The sequence below is a fragment of the Candida orthopsilosis genome, assembly GCF_000315875.1.
Source record: "Candida orthopsilosis Co 90-125, chromosome 8 draft sequence".
NCBI lineage: Eukaryota > Fungi > Ascomycota > Pichiomycetes > Serinales > Debaryomycetaceae > Lodderomyces > Lodderomyces orthopsilosis.
Genome location: NC_018302.1, coordinates 175100 through 199743, shown reverse-complemented (window position 1 = coordinate 199743; position 24644 = coordinate 175100). Strand labels below are relative to the sequence as shown.

The following is a 24644-nucleotide window of genomic DNA, read 5'->3' as shown; positions in this document are numbered from 1 at the left end:
CAGATTTGCCACTAATATTGAATGGCAGTATGGAATGTTGAATACAAACTTTTGAAATTGTAAATCTTATCGCTGCTGTTAACAACTAGTTGTTAGTAAAGTAAACTATATAAGGTAATAAATATCCTCTGGAATATTGCGCTCATGTCATGCAACTGCTTTTTGCGACACACGTTTTGCAACCAACGGTGCACTCTAAGAAGTAATAACATACTTAAATCCGATGGAGGTATATTTAGAGAAATGTAATCACATTTGGGGACCCTTTTCTTCTTTTCACATACCGACCTTCCTTTTCACGCTCTAGAGACTATACTAAGTGAGCTCAACTAACACCAGGCTCTAGCATTAGCACCATTACATTTTGAACTCAATATTGCAGTAAAAAGAAAGATTTATTCTTATATATATGTGTACGGGACCATTGTGCCAACCAACTTAAAATACAAGAAGAAAACAAAACCACCTCAATTCCAATTTCCCAAACTATAAAACCAAGCAAATGACTAAAACGATTTATGAACTGGGGGTGGGGGCAAAAAGTTGTAGGATTCAAGTGTAATTTTAAATTGAAAACTTTGCATTTGTCATTGACAAACCTGATACATTCAATGCGGGCGAAAGTTTTGTAATACCTTCTATATTGAAGATTTATCCGTTGATAGAAATGTTAGTATTCGAACTCAGAGTGGTTGTAATTGCTGAAAATTTTCCTCTGTTAACTAATTTGTGCTATTTGTTTGAATCGAAATTAACCACGTATCCACTCGACCAGAAGAAAGAAAGACAATTTGGAATAATTAGCCATTTTACTTTAGGTGTGTTGATTGTTTTTTTCCAGCATTTTCAACAATGATTCAAAATTTGTTTTCATCAGAGAGTAGCTTTGTGTTTCCATTGAATGCAAAATTCATCATATTCACCTTCATTAAAATCAGCTCGATTATTCATACCATGAATTAAGCAATTCATCAATACAAGTATCAGTGTATAGAGAAAATTTAAAGTACATCACCAAATTAAAAGAGCTTGTGAAATGTGTTGCATGTTTAGTCCTGAATTCCTTATTGGGGTAATGGGATGTAATCGGAAACAAATGAGTGGGGAGTGGGGGAGTGAGGTTTCGATTTGTTAAAATCTAAATATGAAAGACATCACACGACGTGAATGATCCCATTAACATTTGTGAAACCGTATATTAATGAGAAACTTGATCCATTTTACAGAGTCTCATTGTAAAACTGGAGAAAGGATTAAGTACCAATAGAAGGGTGAGGCATCGTTGAAACAATTACCCTGTCTAAGTTCCTTTGTTGATTTATGGAATGAAAAACCCAACAAAAAACGGAATAAGTAAATTTACATTTAGTACATATGAAACATAAACGTTTGCTATGTGTACCTCAAAGAAAATCAACCTTCTTTTAGTTTGGTGAAGACAGACTCAGGCGGAAAGGCGGGATCGTCTTGGAAGAAATATATGAGGGGAATTTGAGGCATAGTAGTTTGAGACGAGTATTCAATCGTATGTACTCTGGGGTATGCCTAAGTGTAATGTAAGTATACGCATTGTGTCATTTGGCTATACATTTTTGTGGTTATGATGATAGGTCATCAAAATTGAAGGATCCTTTGGAAAAGATTGCGCAGGTCAGTAAAGCCACCTTTTTGTCTTTTCATGTCACGCGAAAGTACAAGAGCATAATGCACTTGTCTGTAGCTTCCGGTGATGATGAAGATAAAGACGGCTACGGAAGTTAATGTCCGTAAACATTGGTGTTTGATGTGCGGCTTAGCCAAAAGAAGGTGCAGTTTTGTGTACCTTTGTTTTGCGAAAGGGATGAAATTTAAGTCCGAAAGAAGTAATGTAGATGACGCGTCAAAAACCAAAAAAGAAAAATATTTTTTTTTATTTATCAAATGACAAGGTGACAATCGAAGGTTTCTTTTTTATTTTGGTTTTGTAAAAGTATCAATCTTTGACAATTGATTTCAAATCACATTGTAACTGATCGTATATTCAAAATGATGGATAGCTATAGTAGACATAAGCCGTTCCCATTCCATTGGCCAGTCCATACCATCCCCTAATTGTGGTTATATCGCAATTCGTGACCAAGTGCATACTGCAGCTCATTAAGTCAGAAACCATTCTTTTGTTTCGAGAAGTTTAAGCGATAATACTGACATTACACAAAAACACGAGATTACTCGATATACAATACAAACTACCAACCCACCACCGTCAACTCGTCTAATTACAATTTACACCCCTTGAAACAATGACATGACCGAGTGTAATGAAGGTCCTCGATATTCCCGGGAATAAGCCACCGAGTAAGTATCGCCCTTACTGCTGATCTTATGTATTATGCACAAAGGAGAGAGAGTGGTTACAATCTGTGCTCTGTAGATGCGTAGAGAGTTGTCAATTATAGTGTTGCACCCTGATTCCCCAACAATTCTCCCCTGAAGTATTCTATGAATATCGATTGAATAAGATCTACCATAGATGAAAAACAATAAGAAATTCAAGTTGAAATTCAAGTTGAAGTTGAAGTTGAATGGAATAAGGGATACATAACAAAGCCTGTCAAGAGAGATATTGTCTATTCTACATGTCTTTGTCTCCTGTGCATTTTTCTGCCGATACCAAGCAGTTGTTGATGTAGTCGAGAATACAACAACAAAGTCAGGCAGTTGAATGAACACAGGTCTAGATCTAACAAGATAAGAGGTAAGGGTACACATCACATTTCGTCTTTGCCCCCTGTTAGTCCGCCTTAATTGGGTTGTAAAAATCTTTTTGTTACACAAACTGATCTATTCTTCCCAATCAAGAATTAAATTAAAACGAAATTAAAATAAAAAAAATTTTTTCTTCTTCTTTCGTAACTGTGCCCCATGGCACACACACACAATACCACTCTATACATATACAACAAAATCGAATGTTTTTTTCTTTATTCTTCATCTTCTACTATGGCCGTTATTGTGTTCTGGGGATGATGATTGGGGGAGATAGTGGGGAGAGGGTGGCTAAAGTGGGCACAGAGTGGCAACAACACACAGTATACAAAAATGTTTTGTTGGGTTTTAGTTTGGCTTAATATAAGACGCAAAATGTACAAATATGAATTTAGATCGATAAGCAATAACACAAGAGACACACATGCTATGTACATAACCTGTATGTATGATAAAGTTGTCTTGGTTCAAAAGTACATGTAGCGGTATAATACCGTTATTATATTTTGTAGTAAGAAGTACATAGATTCATATAACAAGGTTCTTCTCTTCAATAGATCATCAGACCATCAGATCGTTATTATTATTATCGTTATTATTAGCTATTGTGGTCGGTCTATTGAGTATTGGAAGAAGGGAGGGGGTGTAAAAAATTTTCACTTCTTATTGAGCCCTTAGTTTTGTGTAATCTCCTATTTCGGAGTCAATTTACTTGACTGTTGGTTGTTCCTCATTGTCTTTTATTTTTAATCTCCGAACAAAACAATACTTTACTACAAAGTACCAAGAAAAAGAAAGAGTTACACAAGAACACAAAGCCGCTTCCTATTGTAATAATAATTTTTGTTTTCTCTTCCTTTCAATTTGCGTTTTCGGAATTCAGTTCTTCTCTCTTTGGCTTTTGGTTTTTTTCTCTTCTCTCCTGCACGCTGATCTTTTCTTTCTGAGTTTCCTATTGTTCTTGAGTCATCATTAAGGTTGCTATCATTTGAAGAACAATAGCATCTTAGATAACACAATCTTGTATGTAGTTTTTGCTGATGGATGTGGTCTGATAAGTTTTGTACAGGGGATGTATCGGATAGCCGAAGCTGAAAGAGTCTAGACTATACTCTAATTTATAGTTTGTTTTCGTATATGTAGTTTCTGTAACAAGTGTAAATGATATGTAGTTTAACTAATCTTATACAAACGTGTGTTATATATGTATCACTTATTATCACTAATTATCACTATTATTGTATTTTCTTTTATTTTTTTAGTGTTCAGTCTCATTTTTTTACACCCCGTGTGTAAATCAAAGTGTGCGAAACGTTTACACAACAATTAACCAACAAAAACAAATTAAGCACCCAACCAGCCTTAAATAACGTATAGCTGCTGGTTGACTCCCCATCCCCTCCTTCCCGTTCAATGCTTCTCTAATAGTGGTAGGCTATGTATTTTGGTTTAAAGAGGGGGGGAATATACACACACCAATTTACAACCGAATATTATCTATCGTGAAAACCTTATCACACATATATTTAACACCCCATAGCCAAACTCCGATATATAACCGCAAACCCCCTTTTTTTTTCCTTCTCTACGGAAACTCATGACTCGAAGTCAGTGGTGGTATTATACCCTACAATACCGATTATGCACATTTAAATCATACGTCAAATGAGTACACATAGTACTAAATTTATCAACTGATTAACTTACTCGACAAGCTTTTAATCTACTGAGTCTACTATCTTTATAATATTAGCACCACAAAACAAAGAATATACTACTGCTGCTGCTGCTGCAGTAGTAGTAGTAGTAGTGGCTGGTAGAGAGAAATTGCTTGGAGGTGTTGATCATAGCGGGCTGGTGAGTTCTTACTCATTCCTTGATATCTATATATGTGACCACTGCTGTGACGGTGTCTACCCCACTAAGCCCTTTGTTATATCCCCAATCTACCGCCCACAATCTCCAGAAAGAACACCGCACCCCTCTTCTCCATTTTATTACTTTGATCCATTGTTTTTTGTATTTGTGTAATATTGATAAAAAATAAAATATGGTTTTTGGTTTGTGTAATGTTGGGTAAAAAAATTACTCAATTTTAAATTTCTTTTTTTTGTGTGTCTCCTTTTAAATTGATTACTAAATTACAATAGCTCTAGTAGTAGTAGTAGTGGTGGTGGTATATATATAACCACAGTAAAATCCTTTAATTAATTTTAAAATCAAATTGAAAAGAGAAACCCCTTTTCTATCAAAACCAACTAAACCAAACAACAACAACAACCACCACACACCCATCCATCCATCAAGACTGAATATAGAAAGTCTACTTTTATACTCCACTTGCAACTAAACACACATACGCACACACACACATACACGCAACCACTGGTTTGGTTACTAATACTTTTTGCTCTTGGAATTTCAAAAGTATCTTATTTTTCATTGTTTTACAACCACTGCTATTACATACATCTTTGTATTTGCTTTGTTGCTTTATTGATTAAAGAACTCACACAATAGCAACCGTAGACGCATTTTAAGCATCACAAACTACCACCTTATCCCATAACTGCAGCATAACATCGGTTGCAACGCCTCACCGCAAACACAGCATAACACATCATTAGCATGTCTACAATTGTAACAATAGATCCGGCACAGACATACTCCATTAGTTCACCTTCTTCCACAACTTCTTCATCTCGTTCTTCGTCACCAGTAACTTCATTTTATCAAACCTCATCTACAGCCACATCTGCAACTTCATCAACTGATTCTTTGGATACAGTTAAGTCTACTACATCAACTTCAACTATCAAATTGTTGTCGCACACTTCTTCAGATTCCATCACTATTCCAATACTGCGTACTCCAACCCCCTCATCTGCATCCGTACTGCAGCAGCAGCAACAACATCAACAACCACAACAGGTACCACCACAACCAAAGTTTAAATTACCAAATTACTATGTTCCACCTGCTAAACTCGTCCACCCTACAATTGCTGTAACTTCACCACCACCCCCACCACAACCACAACAACCACAACAACCACAACAATCTAATTCATTGCAGCTGGCTGCTTCAACTACAGCTAAACCACCATTATTGCGCAAGAAATCGGGTGAATTAATAAAATCATCATTAAAATTACCGGCATTACTTCAACGTTCCATTTCATCACCACATATATCAACAGATGGTGAAGTTGGAGGCATAATTTCGCCTCGTAAACTGGTTAGGTTTGCTTCAAGATTAATCAATGTTCGTATGTTTGATGGATGCGATACACCTGCCTCTGTTTCAAGTGCTGGTTCACCATTGGATTCACCAGATGAAGGTGAAGAGGAAGATTACTTTTATACATCTGGAGGCAAAACAGGATCAACCTTTACCAATGATGGGTTTGATTTATCAGTGCCTGCTTATGAAGATTTTGAATTTAGTAAGTTTACCAACAAGACGACAAATTTCGATTGGAATTTCAATTTCGCTAAACCAAAGGAGGAAATTAAGGAGTATAGATTGACGTCGCATAACATCCCATCCACCACTAGAACCACCGAGCCTAACTCCAAGATTTGGATGACCTCTGCATACTTGTTGAAGGTAAACAGCAAGACTTATTTGTGTGGATGGTTGAATGTGGTGAATATAGCATTTACCAAAGAAATCAATTTGAAATTGACAATAGACAATTGGGAATCTAGTATAATTGTTGGTGGAATTGCCAAATATCAAAAGAGTTTGGGCTCCACCTTGGATCAATTCAAATTTATGTTGGATCTTGAACTGTTCAACATTGTTGATGAAAAAACGATTGAATTGTGTCTTGAATACAACACCAATGGACAAACGTACTGGGGTAACAATATGCAACAAAATTACAAGTTTAACATTGAGAGAAAAATCAAGAAACCAGTGGGTGCTGTACCACAAGCTCCCCCACAACAAAGACTGAGACTGAAGCTGGCTCTGAGTCAAAATCAATCACTTAATTCATCCGGATATGAAGAAATTTGCACCAAATTACTCAATCATAAATCATCTTTGGCTTTAAATTTCACTAATGATGAGTTTTCATTTAGACCAAGTTTGAAAAAGAGTTATTCTGCAAGTGATATCACCACAGCCCCTACCACTACTACAAATTATGGAACACCAAGGTATTCTAATAGGCAACGTCAAAAGGACAACAATAATAAGCAAGGGGGAACCAGCAGTCCTGGAATTAAAGATATGACTTATGCTGATATTCTACAAAAGTATTGTTTTGCCGGAACTCCAACATCGTCACCTGCTGTTGCAACCACATCAACCGCTGCGACAAACACGTCTGCTGCTGGTAGTGCTAGTGCTCCAGCTAGTGCCCAGTCAAGTCCTTTGTTGGGATCATCTTCTTGTCCATCACCCCCAGTTGCTGCTGTTGCCGCACCCACTCAAACAAGCATCTTCATTTAAAGTAACACACAGAGGAACGGAAAAAGTTTTTAACAAACTTTGCTTTTATTCTGCAGAGGTTTTTTCAATTTCAATTCATTTACTCATTTTTGTTTGTTTCATCAACCCCAATATTTTGTTTATATCGTTTGCATTTTCATCAATGTCGGCATACCTGGGTTTAGATAATTCGACATTGATTAGCTTTTTTTATATATATTGTTGAAATTTTTCACTAATAGATGTATTTTCGTTCTTTAGATAAATTTACTTGGGATTGTAGTTTAGCACTGTAAAGCATGCATCATTTATTTACACTAGAAGTGACAATCTCGATGCCAATTAAATGAAACCTGAGATTATTGTTGAATTCAAGATGAAATGTTGAGATTCTTTGTTCTTACAGAAGGCGTGGTGATCAAATTGGATTTTGCTCTATTTTCCTGACGGATTGAAGTTAAAACTAAACGACGCAACATGTGTACTATACTGTATAGAATTCGACAAGAAAAAATATCTAACAGAAGTTCGGGTATTGGTCTCTAGACTTTGACTCATCTTGAGATTTAAATACTTATCTTTATACCGCGCATAGGTAGACAAACTTGGACTTGGATATATTTTCACACAGTTGATCAATATTCTATCGTTTAACGAAACATAAAGGTGATTCGAGAGAAGATAATTCTTATAAATGGTTAATGATGATCTTTCTGCATTAAACACCAGCGGCGTAGAAGATGCTAGATCCAACAAGAATGGAGAGAATGAGGCTGGTGTCTTCAAGAATGGAAATGTCTTTGGTATTCCATCTGGTCAAAATCGAACCAAGAAGGACAACCACAATAGAAGGAAAGGTCAAAGAGGTGACAAACATGGTCGCGGAACAAGACACAGTCAGCTACACAACAATAACCAGTCACAAGATCAACATTCACGACTCAAAATCAGTGATGAGGATAGGCAGACGGCATTGAATCATATTACACAATTGTATGAATCGTCATTGCAACCAATACGAGTTCTATATACTCCAAACACAAATAAAAAGGACAATGCGCAAGTTGATCTCTTTATGGCAAACTACGTCAACCGAAACCACAGCCACATCATAACTAATCCTCGACTAACTGATAAAGTCTTTCGACATCAATTCCATAATCAAATTCATCAACTCATCTGCCAAAAAGCAATACTTTTCAGTATCGATATTGAAGCGTGGGAAATCAATAATCAAACAGTTACTGAAATCGGGATCTCCATTTATGATCCTCGCCGTAATGGATCTTTCAATCTTGTTCCAAATTTTACTAAATTACATATTCGTATTTTGGAAAATATGCATCGTGTGAATGGGAAATATGTGGTGGATCATGCATTGAATTTCGTAGGTGAACCCACTTTGATTTTGAGCATGCAAGATTCGGTAATTTTGATTCAATCGTTATTTGACTACTTCTTTAAATCACCTAATGATGATGGATTAGAAACATATTTAGTTGGACATGGGCTCCCTGGTGATATCAAATGGTTATCATCTATAGGAATCAACTTCCCTCCAAAATATGCCACTTTGGACACGTTGGAAATTCTTAAAATCACACATGGCAAACATAACCTAAGTCTTGGCAATGCATTACGTAAACTTGACTTACCTCATGTTTTTTTACATAATGCAGGAAACGATGCCTATTATACATTGCTTTTATGTTTGAAGTTACTAGATCCTGGTGTGAGATCATTGTATCAGTTGGATTTGTGTGTTGATGAGAGTTTGATGATGAGTGAAGACGAAAGACGGGCTCTTAAGGAGGAGAAGGAGAGGAAAAAGAAGGAAAAGAGGGAGTTACGGGAGTTGAAAAAGTTGCAAAAGGAATTGGGTTTGGAGCTGACTAATGAAGAGAATGACAAGGACAAGAGTGAGGGTAAGAAGAAGAAAAAACCGAGAAAGAAACAACTTCAGAATCATAATATTGCTCAGAGTGTACAATGTTCAGCATCTGATGCCGTGTTGTATGTGTTCGGTGGAAAGCAACTACCTGAGGAAGGTGAAGGTAGCGGTGAAGGTGAAGAAGAGGTAACGGAGGATTTAGAGATAGTTTTTAAGGCATGAGAAATAACTAAGCTTGACTTGTGTTCACGTCAGTTTGGGGTGATACAATGTATATCATCATGGATGCTTTACTTTGCTCAAGATATAATGACATATCTACCTATAATAACCTATTCCTGTGATGCATTTGGTAAACTTCCTCATAAAGATTCCCTTCGCATAATAAATAAAACCATTCTAAATACCATAAATAAATGTAGCTCCTCCTCAAGTAAAGCAGAGATTACAACCATCCATTAATCTCATTGTAGCAGACGACGTTTTCCTCAAGGGTTCCGGACCAAGATGAGATTCACACGAATCGAAAGTTTGTAATAATCGAATAGTCATATATGCCGCTTCGGTTAACGCCAAAGATTGGCCAAGACAAGCACGGGGTCCAACACTGAAAGGCATAAATGCAACACCGCCATTACGGGGTAATTTTTCCCATCGTTCAGGTATAAATTCGCCGGTGTTTTCACCGAAATATTCTTCATTTCTATTACCCACCCAAAGTGAATAAACAATTCTTGTTCCCTTGGCGATGAATATGGGCGACTTTTCATCGGGCCCTCCACCACGAGGTAAAGTTGTGTCAACTGATGCAGTTTTGGATTCAAATGGTACCGAAGGATTGATTCTTAAAGTTTCATTAATACACCAGCGTAAATAATCACAATTTTGTATTGAGTCAAACGTTATGGATTCAACATTGGGGAAATCTGACCGAATTATATCACGTAATTTAGCATAAATCTCAGGGTGTTTGCTCAATTGGGCAAATAAGAACGTCATTAATCCACTAGTTGTATTACGACCGGCGAGAATGATACTCAAGATTTGATTACGTAAATTGACGGGATCTTTAGTTTCATGGGCCAATTGATAGAGGAAAATAGTTCCATCGTCGGATTTTTCATTCAATTCATCGGTATTCATAGCAAGAGCCTTTTCAATGTAATAATCAACAAATTTATGTTGTGTATGTATGGCATCTTGTAATTTCTTAGGATTCACCAAAAACATCAATGGTCCTAAAATCATTCTCGTCATTAGATAATTTGACGAAACGTCAAACGCAATACTAAATTGTCGTTTCAATTCCGGGTCTATACCAGTTTGAGATGGTTGACCCAACGCATCCTTTAGCGAATCACTGCTTTCACCCAATAACAAATCAGTTGTGAAATCCATAGTAAAAAATTGGAATACATCTTGCATATCGACAACACCCCCTTGTTTCAGTTTAACCAATTCGATAACTCTAGCAGCAAAAGGTTCCATCTTGGTAATCTGTTTAATATTTTCCTTAGTGAATGAAGGACGTAACATGACTCGTGAATGTTTCCATTGTGTTCCCTCACTGGAAAATATCCCATCTCCCAACAAGATCCCAAATGCCTTGGGACGATATCCAATATTCCATTCATTGAAATGGGCCAGCGACATCATATGACGTAAATTTTCTGGTTCAATAGTCATGATAAAGGGGTGGAATAGAGCCATACCTTGGAACGTCTTTGCTTGAGCTCTAGCAAATGCTTGTTCAAGAAGTTCAAAAGTTTTACCCATTTGCATCAATTCTTTTCGATGGACTATTTCATATATTCCAATCCTGTCTAGCCAATTACGCGGCGGGATATGTTTGATTGGTTTACATCCTAGTTTTTTAGCACGTTGTTGAAGTTGAACATAATGGAGTAATTTGTAGATGACATATGAAGCAACGACAATTATGTATGGAATGTAAGTCATGTTTTTGGTGTGGATTTTACGTGGTAATACACATTTGGGGGAGTGTTGATTGGATGGCTGCTAGTGGTGGTATATATATATATATGTATTGATGATAGTTATATCTTCACATGTGAAAAGGTGTTACTGACACAAAAGTTTAAACTCCGATTGTTTTACTCCGCACTGTTCTCACTCCAAACAACCAATTTAAGGGGAAGAGAATGACTTTATCTCCAGTTGAACTAAACTCCGAATAATATACTCACCCTCTGTTATTTTACTGGAAGGGGTCACAAGAGTTGTTTAATTGCAGTTATATCTCCATCACACGAAGACATTTCAGCTGACTCAGTATCTTAAGAACAAGCAATAAACAGAATCGCTCTCTGCCCCCCCCCGCTGCAGATAAATTCTTGTACAATTACACAAATAAGGCACTATATCTTCTCTGTACTTCGGAGTTATCTAATTCAAACCAGGGGAAGTTTGTGGGCTTGTGCATAAGCACACAAGCAATCACAAGATGGCGTTCAAATGAAGGAAAATTAGTGACTTCAATTAGGCGCTCAATATACAAACTCCTTTACAAAGTATGCGTTTGTAAATCAACCGTAAGGGTAAAGCTCTATCTTTCTTTATAGTCAAAGTATTGTGAGAGGGGGGGGAGGCTGTTGCTTTTGGTTTTATTTTCGAAAAAGGATACTTTGGCTTTGTACTTGGGCAATTTCTTATTCTCTTAACTTTCTTGGTTGATATAATTTAGACATTTAGGTAAATGAAGTTTAAATAGAGAAAGTTGGATAAAGAAGTCTAAATAATACTTTGTCACTTTGTTGAAAAAGTGTAGTGTTATGTTGATGAGTTAGAAATGGTTACGTTACTGCATTACTGCATAAAGGTACAGACGTTCGAGTTGCATAGTGTAAGGACAGTATCAAAATCCTATTTAGTTTCCTCTGATTAAACTTTACTTCGCCAAAGTAGGAATTTCTTCATTTTTAGTTAGCAAAACAAGAAATCAAGAAAAGACGAATTATTCTCTAGATTCCCTCTTTATATGTCTTAACTTGACGTCACTTCTCGAGCTTTTAAAACCACCCCTTCTTAAAACTGAAGTTTCCAAGGACTTTTGTAGTGTCTATGCTTAAGACATGGCAGTGATTTTCATAAATGCCCTCACTTCATATGTACCCGCTTCTAAATATTTTTTTCTGACTTTACTGCAAATTTTCATCAAAAATTTCATCCATTACAAAGTTCCATACTAGAATGTATAATGTATTCAAAAACTATCTATTTACAGACACCTTCCTCTACTTACTTTCTCTCACGTTTGTTACTTCTGTCTCTTTTCTTGACATATCCATCTTCTGTAACACCCTTTCTGTGTTGAGACACTTCCAATCTCTTATTTGCATCTCTTGCAGCTTTAATACTTCTCTCCTTTGACTCATCAACAAAATTAGTCACCATTTCCTTCAAAGATTTAGGCAGACTCGTCGTACTTTCATTCAATTGGTGAATAGTTAATTTCTTTGGCATACCCAATAATTGACGCAATGCGTTACTTTTGAAAATAGCACTTTGAATCAATGACAAGATTGAGTTGATGGCAAAGTATAATACAACTGCGGCTGAGAAATTCTTGGTTATGAAAATGGAGATTATGGGTACGATAGTCATTACTTGTTTCATACTTTGGGCAATTGCATGTTGACCAGTCTCACCACCAATTCTAACAACAGCTATAACTGCAGCTGCAGCAATTGCTTGCAATCCCAAGTATGGATCAACGTCACTCAAATTAGTAAACCACGCAAGACCTTGATCGGTAAAACCTTCAACTGGATGGTTGGCCATTTTTCGAAGTGCTTGGAAAAAACCATACGCCAAAGGTAGTTGAAGCACTGGGGCCAATGAGGCTAATGTTGAAACATTATGATCCTTCATTAATTTACGTCTTTTTTCCATCCCCTTCATTTGTTCTTGTACATCACCACCTTTGATTTGTTTCATAATTTTATCCAATTGGGGTTTGATTTCAGACATTCTAGTGGCATTGGAACTAGCTTTGACATAAAGTGGGAACAACACAACTCTTATAACAATAGTAAGCACGGTAATTGTTCCCCACCATGGTAATCCGGTATAAACGTGAGTATATTCCAAGAGTTTTTCAATTATACTGGTTGGACCCCATCCTTGAGCCAATCCGATGGATTCTAAATAACCAAGTTGATCAGAGTGTAAGCTGGTTACTGATTCGGTGATGTTATTCTCGTCAGCAAAAGAAACTAATTTATCCTTGATCTCGTGTGCTGTAGTATTGCCGGATGATGAGTTGTAACGGATACTAGATGCAAAAGTAGGAACAGCTGCTTGTATGCGCAAGGGAGACCTTGTTGTTAGTCTAGCTTGGTTTCTTAGTATAGATCCAACTGAGAATCTAGATAGTCCCACCTTAAACATTGTAGGTCGAGTGTATTGGTTTCGTGTTTTGTACGGAGAGTGAAAAAATTGAAATTTTTTTTTTTCAGCTTTTGTTTGTCTTTGCAAAACCTCAATATCAGATGATAATGAAAAGTAAAAGAAGTCAGTCAAAGAAGGGATATATACTATGATGTACACAAGAGGTAGAATACGATCTGCTCTACGACGTCTACCACTACGGATTCCCCATTTGAGATCTGCTACATTCCATCAAAGTTTAGCAAATCAGACCATTGACGCGACTACCTTCAATACTAAGCTCCAGTCAATCCTTGCAACTGAACCGAGCTCTAAAATATTTCAATTCCTTGTCAAGAATCATGCACGGGTTGATCCAAAATTTTCCCTTACATACACATACAACTTACTCCAGCAAAACAATTTACAAGCGGCTATTTCATTGCAACATTTGCTTTTGACAAATGAAAACTATCAAATACCGAATGAATTATGGAGTGTTTTCCTAGATAAAGTGTGTTTAGAATCAAATTATCTTGGTGCAATGTTTATTTTCCATGAACTAATTGATAATCATCTGTTTTATGATGAAGTTAGTTTTGCAGTACAAGATAATGATCAGATTCCATTCATAGTGAATACCGCAAGCTTAGTTTACTTGGCAAAGATCTTCACAAACAATGGCGATGCTAAACGAATGGAAGGCATATTGCGATATTTCAGAAGGTTTTACTCGTTCTTGGATTATCAAGATGCTTATCAGTCTTTACTTGCGCTTACTGTGGAAGTATATTCAGAAATGGGAGATCTTACCATGGCATTGAAAAAGTTCAAGAACCTTGCATTTGCATCAAGGGGCCTTGCAGGAAAAAAACCTGTCCGCAGGTTGTCTTGGGAATACGCTGATTCTGAGAAGTGGAGATTAGACAATATTAAACTGAATCAATATCGGTTCGATTTTATACCTACTTACCCACTAGATATCCATCAACAATTATTGGCACAGATATGTCAAAGTGGGATCTACAATCCGGTGGTGCAGTATAATATTTACTCATCGCCAGTAGTCGGCTCCTCCAGTGGCACCAGCAACTCAAGCTCTGTTGCCAATACAATCACTCCGATCATACAAAAACGGATTACATCTACTGACTTGCCCCGATTTCAAAACCTTATTACTGAATACATCAAACGGGAAGAGATATACGACTATCACAAACTTATTCAATTCATGAAGATAAATCACCTCAGTTTGCATATTTTCATCATCACAACACTTTGCCATCTCGATAAACATAAATTGGCTTTTGCTGTACTAAAATCATTGAATTCATATGGTCAACGATTGTGTAAAAGCCCAGCATTTATTACATTACTTCAATCGACGCAAAACAACCCAGAGTTACATACTTTACGATCTGATATCATCAAGTATTACCGTCTGTTGAACAAAGGATATATGAATTATCCCGTTGCTGCTTACGTATGACCCACCAAAAACCTTGTATAAAGTCACATCTAAATAGCGTTTTCCTCACCTGTAAATAAAAAAGTGAAAATGTTGCAATGAATTACCTAGCAATATACACCCTCACTCCCCAATGTCCTCCAGCTCTATTAATTATCTCGCCTTGGATCAGACATTTTATGAATGCGTACATTATCACCACTCAAATCACCAACAACAGCAATATCTTGAGGTGTAATGAAAATATTTTGTGATTTCGGATACCTTGATAATTCATGAAGGAGTAATTTAATACTTATGGATCGGTTAACTGAATCCATATAAACATCAAATTCGTCCAATCCTCGAATTCTTGAATTCATAGTTCGCCATATAGACAACAAGAGAGCTATCTGTGTGTATGATTTCTCACCACCTGAAAGTGACTCCACAGTACGGTTCTTGTCATCTCTCTTGGTTTTAACCATTAGTTCTAACGTGCGTTCATTGAAATCCATATTTAGTTTTCCTTTGAACCCTCTGACTTCCATTGAATCTTCAAATGATCGCTGAGCACTAAATACAGCGTGTTTGATAGTAATGAGGAAAAACTCAATACGTATTGCAATTTCCTCACGCATTTGTCTCGTTAATTTATCCAATTCATTTTCACTCGCCAATGCTTGATCTCGTTTCTTTTCAGCAACTTCTAGTTCCTTTAATACATCTTCTAAAGTTGATCCAAGAACTTGTTCAGCATCTTTGATCTCTCGTTGAATTTGAGCGTATTCATCAGCTATACTCTCTTGAGTGTCTTCTTCAGTTATCGTAATTTCATCACGACTACATGAATTTTGAGCCATTTGCAATTGTTCTTCCAATCTTGCTTTACCACGCTCAATTTTAACTTTAGATTTCTCAATGGTTGAAACAAATTCATGTTTACGTTCTTGCAATTCGACAATTTGCTGTCTCAACCTCTTGATATACTCTTCATGAGTTACCAATCTTGTTTCTGCACGTCTTTTCTCATCACCCTTCTCCCTAACCGCTTCCTTAATTTCAGTCACTGATTGGATACATTCATTAAATTTCTCGCTGGTTCGTTCAAAGCTTTCTTCAAGAGACTCAATAACACCTTCTAGTCGACCAATTTGGGTAGTATCTTCTTCTATTCTCAATTGCAACTTCAAAATATTTGATTCGTCAATTTCCTTATCGATCTTGTCTTCATAGATTGCTTTTTTACGTCTTAAGCCTTCTACATGACGTTTTAATTCGTTTTGTTCACGATACAATGCCTCACGTTCACCATCAATCTTCATTTTAAGGCTTCTCAACTCACGTTCGATACTATGTTGATTCTGTGTTTCATTATTGATCTCTTCCTTCAATTCATCTAAAAGTTCATTCTTGTTTTCAGTTCCAAATCTAGGAAGTTTACCCAGGTAATAGACAGGATCCAGCCTAAGTACGCCATTTTGACGACTTACTCTACTTCCTGATGAGTTACCAAATTGGACCAAGGCCCCATAAACATTTGACTCGTAACATAATTTTCTTGCTTCTTCTGCCGAGTTTGCAATAACCAACTTCTCAATTGAGCTGTTATCGATAAGCGCATACAATACAGCCTCCTCACTAACATTCAACATATCCAACACTGTTGTACCTCTGGCCTTACCACTTTCATAGTGATATCGTTCAGTCTTACGAACAATAATGTTATGATACGCATGGTGTTGTCTTAGAATTCTATCCAATTGTGCTCTATCCCGCTCATCACGAACAATGAAAGCATCCAAACTCTTACTCAATATGGCATCCAAAAGTGGCTTCCAATTTTGAAACTCCTTCTTCACTGAAATATAACTCCCTAAAGGTCCAAGTGGTTTGGATTGCCATTGGCTTCGTTCAATATCACGCATAACACCTTGCATCTTACGAGCGTCCCATGGGGTATACCTCGAAAACTGTTCTTTTTCCAATTCAGATTGTCTTGTGCGAAGTTCTCTCAAGTTACGACTTGATGAGTCTCTTGCCAGTGTCAACTCATCAAGTCTGGGATCTGGATTCGACTGTAGGTTCTTCGTTTTTTGTCTGCATATGGCCATATTTTCTTCACTCTTGAAGAGTTGTTCATCCGCTTCAGCTAATTTAGTACGAATCTCCTCCTTTGAGCCCCCTTCTTGTTCTTCAATCTTTTTTCGCTCCTTTTTGAGCTTACCCTGATTATACTTTATATTTTCATTCAATTTATAAATTTCCTTATTGTTCTTTTCTATGTCATCCTTGACCATTTCACGTTGCGATTTGATTTGAGACCTCATTTCCTTAGCCTCTTCATAACGTCTCATTTCTGATTCCAATCCAGCTTCAGCTACTTTCAATTCTTCTCGAAGCTTTTCTTCTTGACGTTGCTCCAGAATAATCTCTTGCTCAATATGTTGTATAGTCTGAGTATTCGTATCTAGTTTGGATTCTGCTTCTGCGATCCTCCCATTATACTCTTCAATCTTATTTTCCAAATTTTGAACGTTGAACCAATAAATTTTCCCAGTTAAAGTTTTTGCGTGGTTTCTCAAATGATCATTTCTTCTATGTGCATTATGTATTTGAGCAATTCGTTTATATTCAGCCTTGCATGCCTGAGTGTACTTCTCTGCCTGATCTTTTTTACTACTGATATCCCATATATTCCTGTGCGTTTCATCAAGATTGTTGTAAATATCAGTGATATAAGCACCTGCCATGAAATACTCAAACTTTGTTTTTGCTGTTGCTGTGGTTAAAAATTCTCGTGCTTTATCTTGAGACAAGAAAGCTAGGGGATTATCCACAGTGATGTTAAACTTGAACAAAATTTCATCCAATACCGACTTCTTTTGTGATACGGTTTTCCCATTCTCATCTTTAATTGCATATGTATTACTTCCAGTTCTTTGCAATTTTCTTTCAACAATAATTTTTTTACCAAATTCTTCCGGTTTGTATGCCATGGGACCTTCATTTTTCAAAGTGAGAATTATTCGTGACGTGGTTTTACCATCTTTTATCAAATCTCTTATGGAGGAGCCTCTGTTCGTGTCATTTGCTTTAGCACCCAACCCAACGGAGATTCCAGTAAGAATTGCGCTTTTACCAGATCCATTTCTACCTATGATGAAGTTGATTTGTGGACCCAAGTTCAATTCAAATGAATCATGACACATGAAGTTTCTTAAACTCAAATGTTCAATAATACCAGCTTGAGCTGGTGATAGTCCATCATCACCAGGATATTCCTCTGTGTCTGACTCATCTGATTCGTCTGATTCTGACGCCAGAGCAGAATTCTCTTCGTCTCCTTCGTCATAAACTTGAGTCATCATAGCACGTTTTTTACGTGGTTGAGTCATGGAGGCCATTAGTTGTTGTGAAGGTATCACATTGCTTTCCTAATGACGTGTTAGTATTGAACATTTCTCAGACGATTCGTCGACAAGAAATAAACATACATTCGTAAACCCATCATCAAGTGATCTTTTCATTGATGTAGCCAGCATCACTGAAAGGAAAACAGTAGTTGTGAAGTTATATGTAAGTTGTCTTTGAATGGATGGGTTGTTTATCGATTTTTTCTTTGAGTAAATTATCCTCTCTGTTTGTCTCATTTTGGCTTCTATTTGACGTGTCTCGCATCGTATACAACACACACACACACACACACATACACTACACCAACGACAACCACGGGTAAACTTGTTCTATATTGGTCTAAGTTATTGCTATTACTGACAATTTTCCAAGGCCTTTCATTCAAAGAGTGGCTCTGACAATAGTAAATCACCTCTAGTTTGTTCCCGAGACGCGTCTGTTGCAAACTCACATTTTATGTGAAGCTCATATGTACCTGCTGAAATACCTTTGATACTCTAAAAGGATACCACCACCTATTTTTATCTTTTATCAAAGTTGATCCCTTCTCGACTGCTAGATAACCTTTCCATCACCTAAGCTGTTGATTAACACAAAGAGCATCAGGTAGCGCACAAAAGATCATACTCATCCAACGTCAAAGTGAGCGCTTGCTTCCATCAACAATAATCGAACGGCATCCAAGTTCATCATCGACAACAAATCCTATAATGAGTGCTACTTCTAAAAGGATAAAATTTGTATCTATATCTTTACCTATTTTGTATGGTAACCATGCATACAAACTCACACCAGAAATGCGAAAACCAACTACACCACCAGATCATACTCATGAATGGACAGTCTTTTTCAAACCTGTTTTGGGCGATATAGATTTGACACCATTAATAAAGAAGGTCACATTTAAGCTACATGAAACCTATGAGAATCCTGTTCGTACGGTAGAACACCCACCCTATCAAGTTACAGAGACTGGATGGGGTGAATTTGAAATCATTATAAAACTACATTTCCAACCCGGAGTAGACTTGGGTATCAATGAGAAAAACTTTCAGATTTTCCATGCTTTGAAGTTACATCCTTATAATCCACAACAACCACGTCGTGAAAATGGGGAAGTTCATTCGATCTTGTATGATGAGTTGGTGTTTAATGAACCTACCGAGAAGGCGTTTGAAATCTTGACTAGAAAACCGATTAATCTTATACCGTATGAGTTATCCGATCCTGATAAAAGAGATCAAGAATATATAAGACCTGATGAAACTGATGAGTTAAGTCGGTTGGATGTTTATATACATAAGATAAAAGAGGAGATAGAGAACCAAGTGGGCCAGTATAAGGAATTGGAGCAACAGAAACTTGCTTTGACTCAGTAGATTGTATATTTGATTTAGTTTTGTGTGTGTAAGTTATATGTCGAGTGAATTTGCAGTTGAACAAACGCCTCAATTACTTACGAAATTTTCATCTCCTTAATGCGAACAAAGCCAAACCAACCTTCCATCACCCTACAAACAACAGCCCAAGTCAAAATGCCAGAGCTAACACTAAACATACCATTCCAAACCGCAAAACAAGCAACCATAGCCAAAAACTCCCTTAAACCGGACCCCGTATTGAAAACAAGCGAATTAAAGATTGATTATGAAGCAGAAGAAAATATTCTTCGATGCATATTTTCAGGAATTAGTGATAGAGTGATACGAGTGTCAATAAGTAATGTATTGGATAATCTCAAAACTGTTATTGAATGTATTGATGAATTTGAAGGTAAGAAAGACAGTCTATGGGAATTAGACGAAGTTCAAATGAATGGATAATGAAAGATTGCACTTGTGTAGTTTGCAAGATTGCTGACGCCAAAACTGACAAGGCACAAGGTTTACGGTAATCTGCTATCTTATCGATGTAACCGAATAGTTTTAATTGGCCCTGTGATGTTTTATTGAAGGGTTACAGAAACGTGAACGCTAAGGACGAGGTCCACTAAAAATATCTATAAGTATGAGATAACAAAGGCTAACTACTTTATACACCTGTTCAATTTAATATTACAAGATTATAGAAGAAGTAATACAGAACACATCTCAGAGAGCACACATGCGCCTCTCTCATATCAATCTCTTCCATTCCAGCTGACGGTAGCGCAGCGATGTTTTTGAACGAACTTTCTCTTTTATCTAAGGACCGAGGTGTAATTATCCCTGCTTCTTTAAATTGACAAAAATATGGGTTGGTTTGGTGGAAATAGCAATGCAGCACCTCCATCAAAGGTATCCATGGTGACCGAATACAAACCAGAGCCAAAACAACAACAATATTTGGAAGATTTACCACCGAAATTCGAAGACACCGAATCGCCATCAGCTCCACCACTGTCTCAAGCCAATGCACAAGCAACACTAACTGATGCTGCAAAATCAATCCAACTATCAGACTTCACAATAGATAGGTTTATCAATATGCCATGTTTCAGAGAGGCGATGATCACAGGGTTTCAGGCTATGGGTGTATTGGGAGTCATTACATTCTTAATTAGAAAAGATTTGAACAAGTCGTTGAATTGGTCTGTAGGTGGTTTCTTTTTGGGTAATATGGTTGGATGGGAGCAGTGTCGGTCACTAAGAAGGAAGTCGATGCAAATGATGGAGAAAGCAAAACAGGATAGAGAGGAAAGAAATAGGAGAAAGTGGCAAGAGTTGCAAAAAAGTCAGGGCAAAGATGATGATTTGGAGAAGTTTAATAAATTCAACAGTAGAAAGTAATTTGGGGGCTAGAAAGGTCTTCTTGTCTTGTATATAGGTTGATAGTAGGGGAGATTTTCACTGCTTATGAACATTACACCTCCAATGTTCTGTTTATGACTGATTGGTTGAGTTTTGTGTGCAGAATGCCACTTGGACTGTAGAGTAGACTACATTTATTTAATCAAAGTAGCCTCCTTTGTCTTTGTGAAAATTGAATGGTTGTTTTTGCAATTGTTTTTTGTTTTCTTCCCCGCCCCCACTTTTCGGTATGAAAAATTTAGGTCGCTGACTGAGAAACATGAAGTAAATTTTCTTTTCCTCTGACCATTTAATCACCATACAACCTCACCCACTGAAAAACTAGATTTCATTATAGAGGTGTCCATCATGGATAATCATAAAGCTACAGTAGCGTTCAAGACGTTAAAATCAAACTTGGTAAATTTGCCTTCCAATTTAACCAACTTACTATTCACTGCCAATATTCAAGTCCAAGATGTCATTATAGAAATAGTCACACAACCAACACCAGGTCAACAACTGAAAGGGTCCAATAAATCATATGCTGGATGGTCAGGTATGTCTTCATCTACATTACAGAGTTTAGAGATTGACCCTGTTTTTGCTCAATCTTTGTCTATTCCTGATAAAGCATCAATTTATATCAGTTTGAAATTGGGTAACTACGAAGCATCAAATATAAACTTGGAGCCTTTAACAAGCTCAGATTGGGAAGTTGTGGAATTAAATGCACAATTAATTGAAGACAAATTATTAAGTCAAACACGTTGTGTTGCGTTGAATCAAATCTTGGTGGTTTATCCAAATGCCACTACCACTGCTAAATTGATTGTTACAGATATTGGATCCACCGTACACAAGTATGCTAAAGTGTCTCCCTATTGTGAGATTGCCATTGCTCCCAAGGTGAGAAAGAAGAGTGAAGTGGCGGAAACTACTAGTGTTAGTAGTCAAAAGAGTACATCAAAGAAGGAGGATTACAATGCGTTACCACTGGTTTTGAAAAGAGGAATTAGTTTGCCTCACAAGCTATACAATGATGTTGATGATACAGGGTATAGAGTGTTTGTAAATCGTGCTGAGATTCCAGATGGTTTTGGCGCGTATGTTGCCGTGTCTATTCTTCCTGGACCAAACGATTTAAAAAACACATTGGCTAATGAAAACGATATTAAGGAGAATAAGAGGATAATAGCTGAGCTTGTAAATTATAAGGGTATCTCCAACAATATAGGGTTATCCAAAAGTTTGGCTATTGCTTTAAATGCATACGATCAAACAGGGAACATTGTTGTTTTGAAACCAGCTGTCAAGGAGTTACCCAAACGTCCAACGACATTCATTATCCATCCATATGTCATCAACTCAAATAAAAAAAAGGAAGTGAATCAAACTAAAACTGCGAAATTGACAAAACAGTTGACTGATGCATTGTATCCTCAAATTTCAACAACTGCAGTAACTAACTTTGTAAAAATTCCCAGTATCTCAGGACTGTTACCTCATGGTGGTGTTTTAAAGTTTCGCAAGAATGACAATTATAACGCTTGGATCAAACCCTACGATCTTAATAGGAAAAAACCGATCAAGATTGAAATTGGTGATGATTTACTTCGCCCACAATCATTTATTCAGGAGCCTCAACAAGAGTCAGCATCCAAAGAAGAAGATAAGCCTATTGGAATTGAAAAGACCGTATCTGACTTGGTTGACTCGTTCCTTGTGTCTTCTAATACGGGAACCCTAGTTTATGGGAACTCGGGAAGTGGCAAAACATTGTACCTCAACCAAATTAGCAATATCCTACACCAAGATCATGGATATTTCATAAAATTTGTGTCCTGTGAAACTCTCATGAATGAATCGTTTCAAAATTTATCCAAGAATCATATTTTTAAATGGTTACAACAATGTTCATGGAATAAACCATCATTGTTAGTTCTTGATAATGTTGATAAAATAATGAATATTGAAATGGAGAATATGGATGCGACAAAATCCAATCAAACTACGGAATATTTGATTTCTCAGTTATCAAAATTGCATAATCAAGCAAATTCCAACATTTCAATTCTTTGCTCTTCAAGTTCAAAAGAAAGTTTGAATAAACTCCTACTTGGTTCACATTTAATTGAAAATTATTATCATGTAACTGCTCCGGATAAGCCTTTACGTTTCCAAATTATTGAAAAGTATTTAACTGCGGATTTAAAATGCAAATTAGACGTGGACTTGATGGATTTGGTTGGTGAAACTGAAGGGTATTTACCTAATGATTTAAAGATTCTTTGTCATAGAATATACCATCAATGTTTATCCAACCCAGTCGAAGGTAAAGAATCTGAGAATGTTGTTGAGACTAATCATATCGATAATGCGCTAAGTGGATTTACACCATCGAGTTTACGTGGTGTCAAGCTTCAAAAATCAGGAACTAGCTGGTCAGACATTGGTGGGTTAACGGAAGCTAAAAAGATTCTTTTGGAAACACTTGAATGGCCAACGAAATATGCCCCCATCTTTGCGAATTGTCCATTGAGACTTCGTTCCGGTATTTTGCTTTATGGATATCCAGGTTGTGGTAAAACATTGCTAGCTAGTGCTATTGCAGGACAATGTGGATTAAACTTTATTTCCATCAAAGGGCCTGAAATTTTAAATAAATACATTGGTGCTTCGGAGCAAAGCGTTCGAGAATTGTTTGAACGTGCTCAAGCGGCAAAGCCATGTATTTTATTCTTTGATGAGTTTGATTCCATAGCCCCCAAAAGAGGACATGATTCCACTGGTGTTACCGATCGTGTAGTTAATCAAATGTTGACTCAGATGGATGGTGCCGAAGGCTTGGACGGAGTGTATGTCCTCGCGGCTACTTCGCGACCTGATTTGATTGATAGTGCATTGTTGAGGCCTGGTAGATTAGATAAAAGTGTTATTTGTGATATGCCTAATTATGAAGATAGATTGGATATATTGAGGAGTATAACTACCAAGATGGATTTAGCTGATGATGTGAAGTTGGAAGAGATTGCTGAAAAGACCAATGGTTTCAGTGGTGCTGATATGCAAGGGTTGGGATACAATGCTTACTTGAAAGCTGTTCATGTGAGATTAGAGGAATTGGAAGCTAAAGATAATGCTGAACAAGACAAGGATGTCGATGAGACTGCCGTGGAATTTTTCAAAGTTGGTGATCAGCCGAAATTGAAAAACACTGAGAGGGTGAAATTGTTGCATCAAATTCAACAATTTGTAGCTAATGAAAAACTGGCTGGTGAAAACAACCATCAACAATCGAAACTGTCTCATATTGAACAACCTAAGGTGCTCATTACTCAGGATAATTTCGTCGAGTCACTTAAAGAGACTAAACCTTCAATTTCACATTCAGAAAAAACTAAATTAGCCAAGATTTATTCTCAATTTATTGATAGTAGAGATGGTAACATGCCTGATGGAAGTGCAAGCAATGAAGTTGGTGGAAGAACTACATTGATGTAAGTATATATAAAGCATCTAATCGGATTAAAGTTATAGAATA

At 36.9% G+C, this 24644-nt stretch overlaps 10 protein-coding genes across 10 annotated transcripts; 7 read left to right on the top strand and 3 right to left on the bottom strand. All coding sequences in view use genetic code 12, as the record gives it.

Moving 5' to 3' along the window:
* Positions 1-5376: 5376 nt before the first annotated feature.
* On the top strand, positions 5377-7209 carry CORT_0H01040 (Gac1 regulatory subunit of serine/threonine phosphoprotein phosphatase 1; the record flags this gene model as incomplete). The annotated part of the gene is made up of 1 exon (XM_003871296.1): positions 5377-7209. The coding sequence occupies one exon, from the start codon at positions 5377-5379 to the stop codon at positions 7207-7209; it is 1833 nt and encodes a 610-aa protein (XP_003871345.1).
* Positions 7210-7882: 673 nt separating this feature from the next.
* Positions 7883-9301, top strand: CORT_0H01030 (hypothetical protein; the record flags this gene model as incomplete). Its single annotated transcript, XM_003871295.1, has 1 exon — positions 7883-9301. The coding sequence occupies one exon, from the start codon at positions 7883-7885 to the stop codon at positions 9299-9301; it is 1419 nt and encodes a 472-aa protein (XP_003871344.1).
* Positions 9302-9508: 207 nt separating this feature from the next.
* CORT_0H01020 (hypothetical protein) lies at positions 9509-11038 on the bottom strand (the record flags this gene model as incomplete). Its single annotated transcript, XM_003871294.1, has 1 exon — positions 9509-11038. The coding sequence occupies one exon, from the start codon at positions 11036-11038 to the stop codon at positions 9509-9511; it is 1530 nt and encodes a 509-aa protein (XP_003871343.1).
* Positions 11039-12337: 1299 nt separating this feature from the next.
* Positions 12338-13489, bottom strand: CORT_0H01010 (Oxa1 protein; the record flags this gene model as incomplete). The annotated part of the gene is made up of 1 exon (XM_003871293.1): positions 12338-13489. The coding sequence occupies one exon, from the start codon at positions 13487-13489 to the stop codon at positions 12338-12340; it is 1152 nt and encodes a 383-aa protein (XP_003871342.1).
* A 148-nt stretch (positions 13490-13637) lies between these two features.
* CORT_0H01000 (hypothetical protein) lies at positions 13638-14957 on the top strand (the record flags this gene model as incomplete). Its single annotated transcript, XM_003871292.1, has 1 exon — positions 13638-14957. The coding sequence occupies one exon, from the start codon at positions 13638-13640 to the stop codon at positions 14955-14957; it is 1320 nt and encodes a 439-aa protein (XP_003871341.1).
* Positions 14958-15085: 128 nt separating this feature from the next.
* Positions 15086-18460, bottom strand: CORT_0H00990 (Smc6 structural maintenance of chromosomes (SMC) protein; the record flags this gene model as incomplete). The annotated part of the gene is made up of 2 exons (XM_003871291.1): positions 15086-18352; positions 18413-18460. 2 exons carry the CDS (start codon positions 18458-18460, stop codon positions 15086-15088), a joined length of 3315 nt encoding a protein of 1104 aa, XP_003871340.1.
* A 582-nt stretch (positions 18461-19042) lies between these two features.
* Positions 19043-19711, top strand: CORT_0H00980 (Yaf9 subunit of the NuA4 histone acetyltransferase complex; the record flags this gene model as incomplete). The annotated part of the gene is made up of 1 exon (XM_003871290.1): positions 19043-19711. One exon carries the CDS (start codon positions 19043-19045, stop codon positions 19709-19711), a length of 669 nt encoding a protein of 222 aa, XP_003871339.1.
* Positions 19712-19810: 99 nt separating this feature from the next.
* Positions 19811-20155, top strand: CORT_0H00970 (Pcc1 protein; the record flags this gene model as incomplete). The annotated part of the gene is made up of 1 exon (XM_003871289.1): positions 19811-20155. The coding sequence occupies one exon, from the start codon at positions 19811-19813 to the stop codon at positions 20153-20155; it is 345 nt and encodes a 114-aa protein (XP_003871338.1).
* Positions 20156-20563: 408 nt separating this feature from the next.
* On the top strand, positions 20564-21100 carry CORT_0H00960 (Cox20 protein; the record flags this gene model as incomplete). Its single annotated transcript, XM_003871288.1, has 1 exon — positions 20564-21100. One exon carries the CDS (start codon positions 20564-20566, stop codon positions 21098-21100), a length of 537 nt encoding a protein of 178 aa, XP_003871337.1.
* A 369-nt stretch (positions 21101-21469) lies between these two features.
* On the top strand, positions 21470-24604 carry CORT_0H00950 (Pex1 protein; the record flags this gene model as incomplete). Its single annotated transcript, XM_003871287.1, has 1 exon — positions 21470-24604. One exon carries the CDS (start codon positions 21470-21472, stop codon positions 24602-24604), a length of 3135 nt encoding a protein of 1044 aa, XP_003871336.1.
* Between the last annotated feature and the right edge of the window lie 40 nt (positions 24605-24644).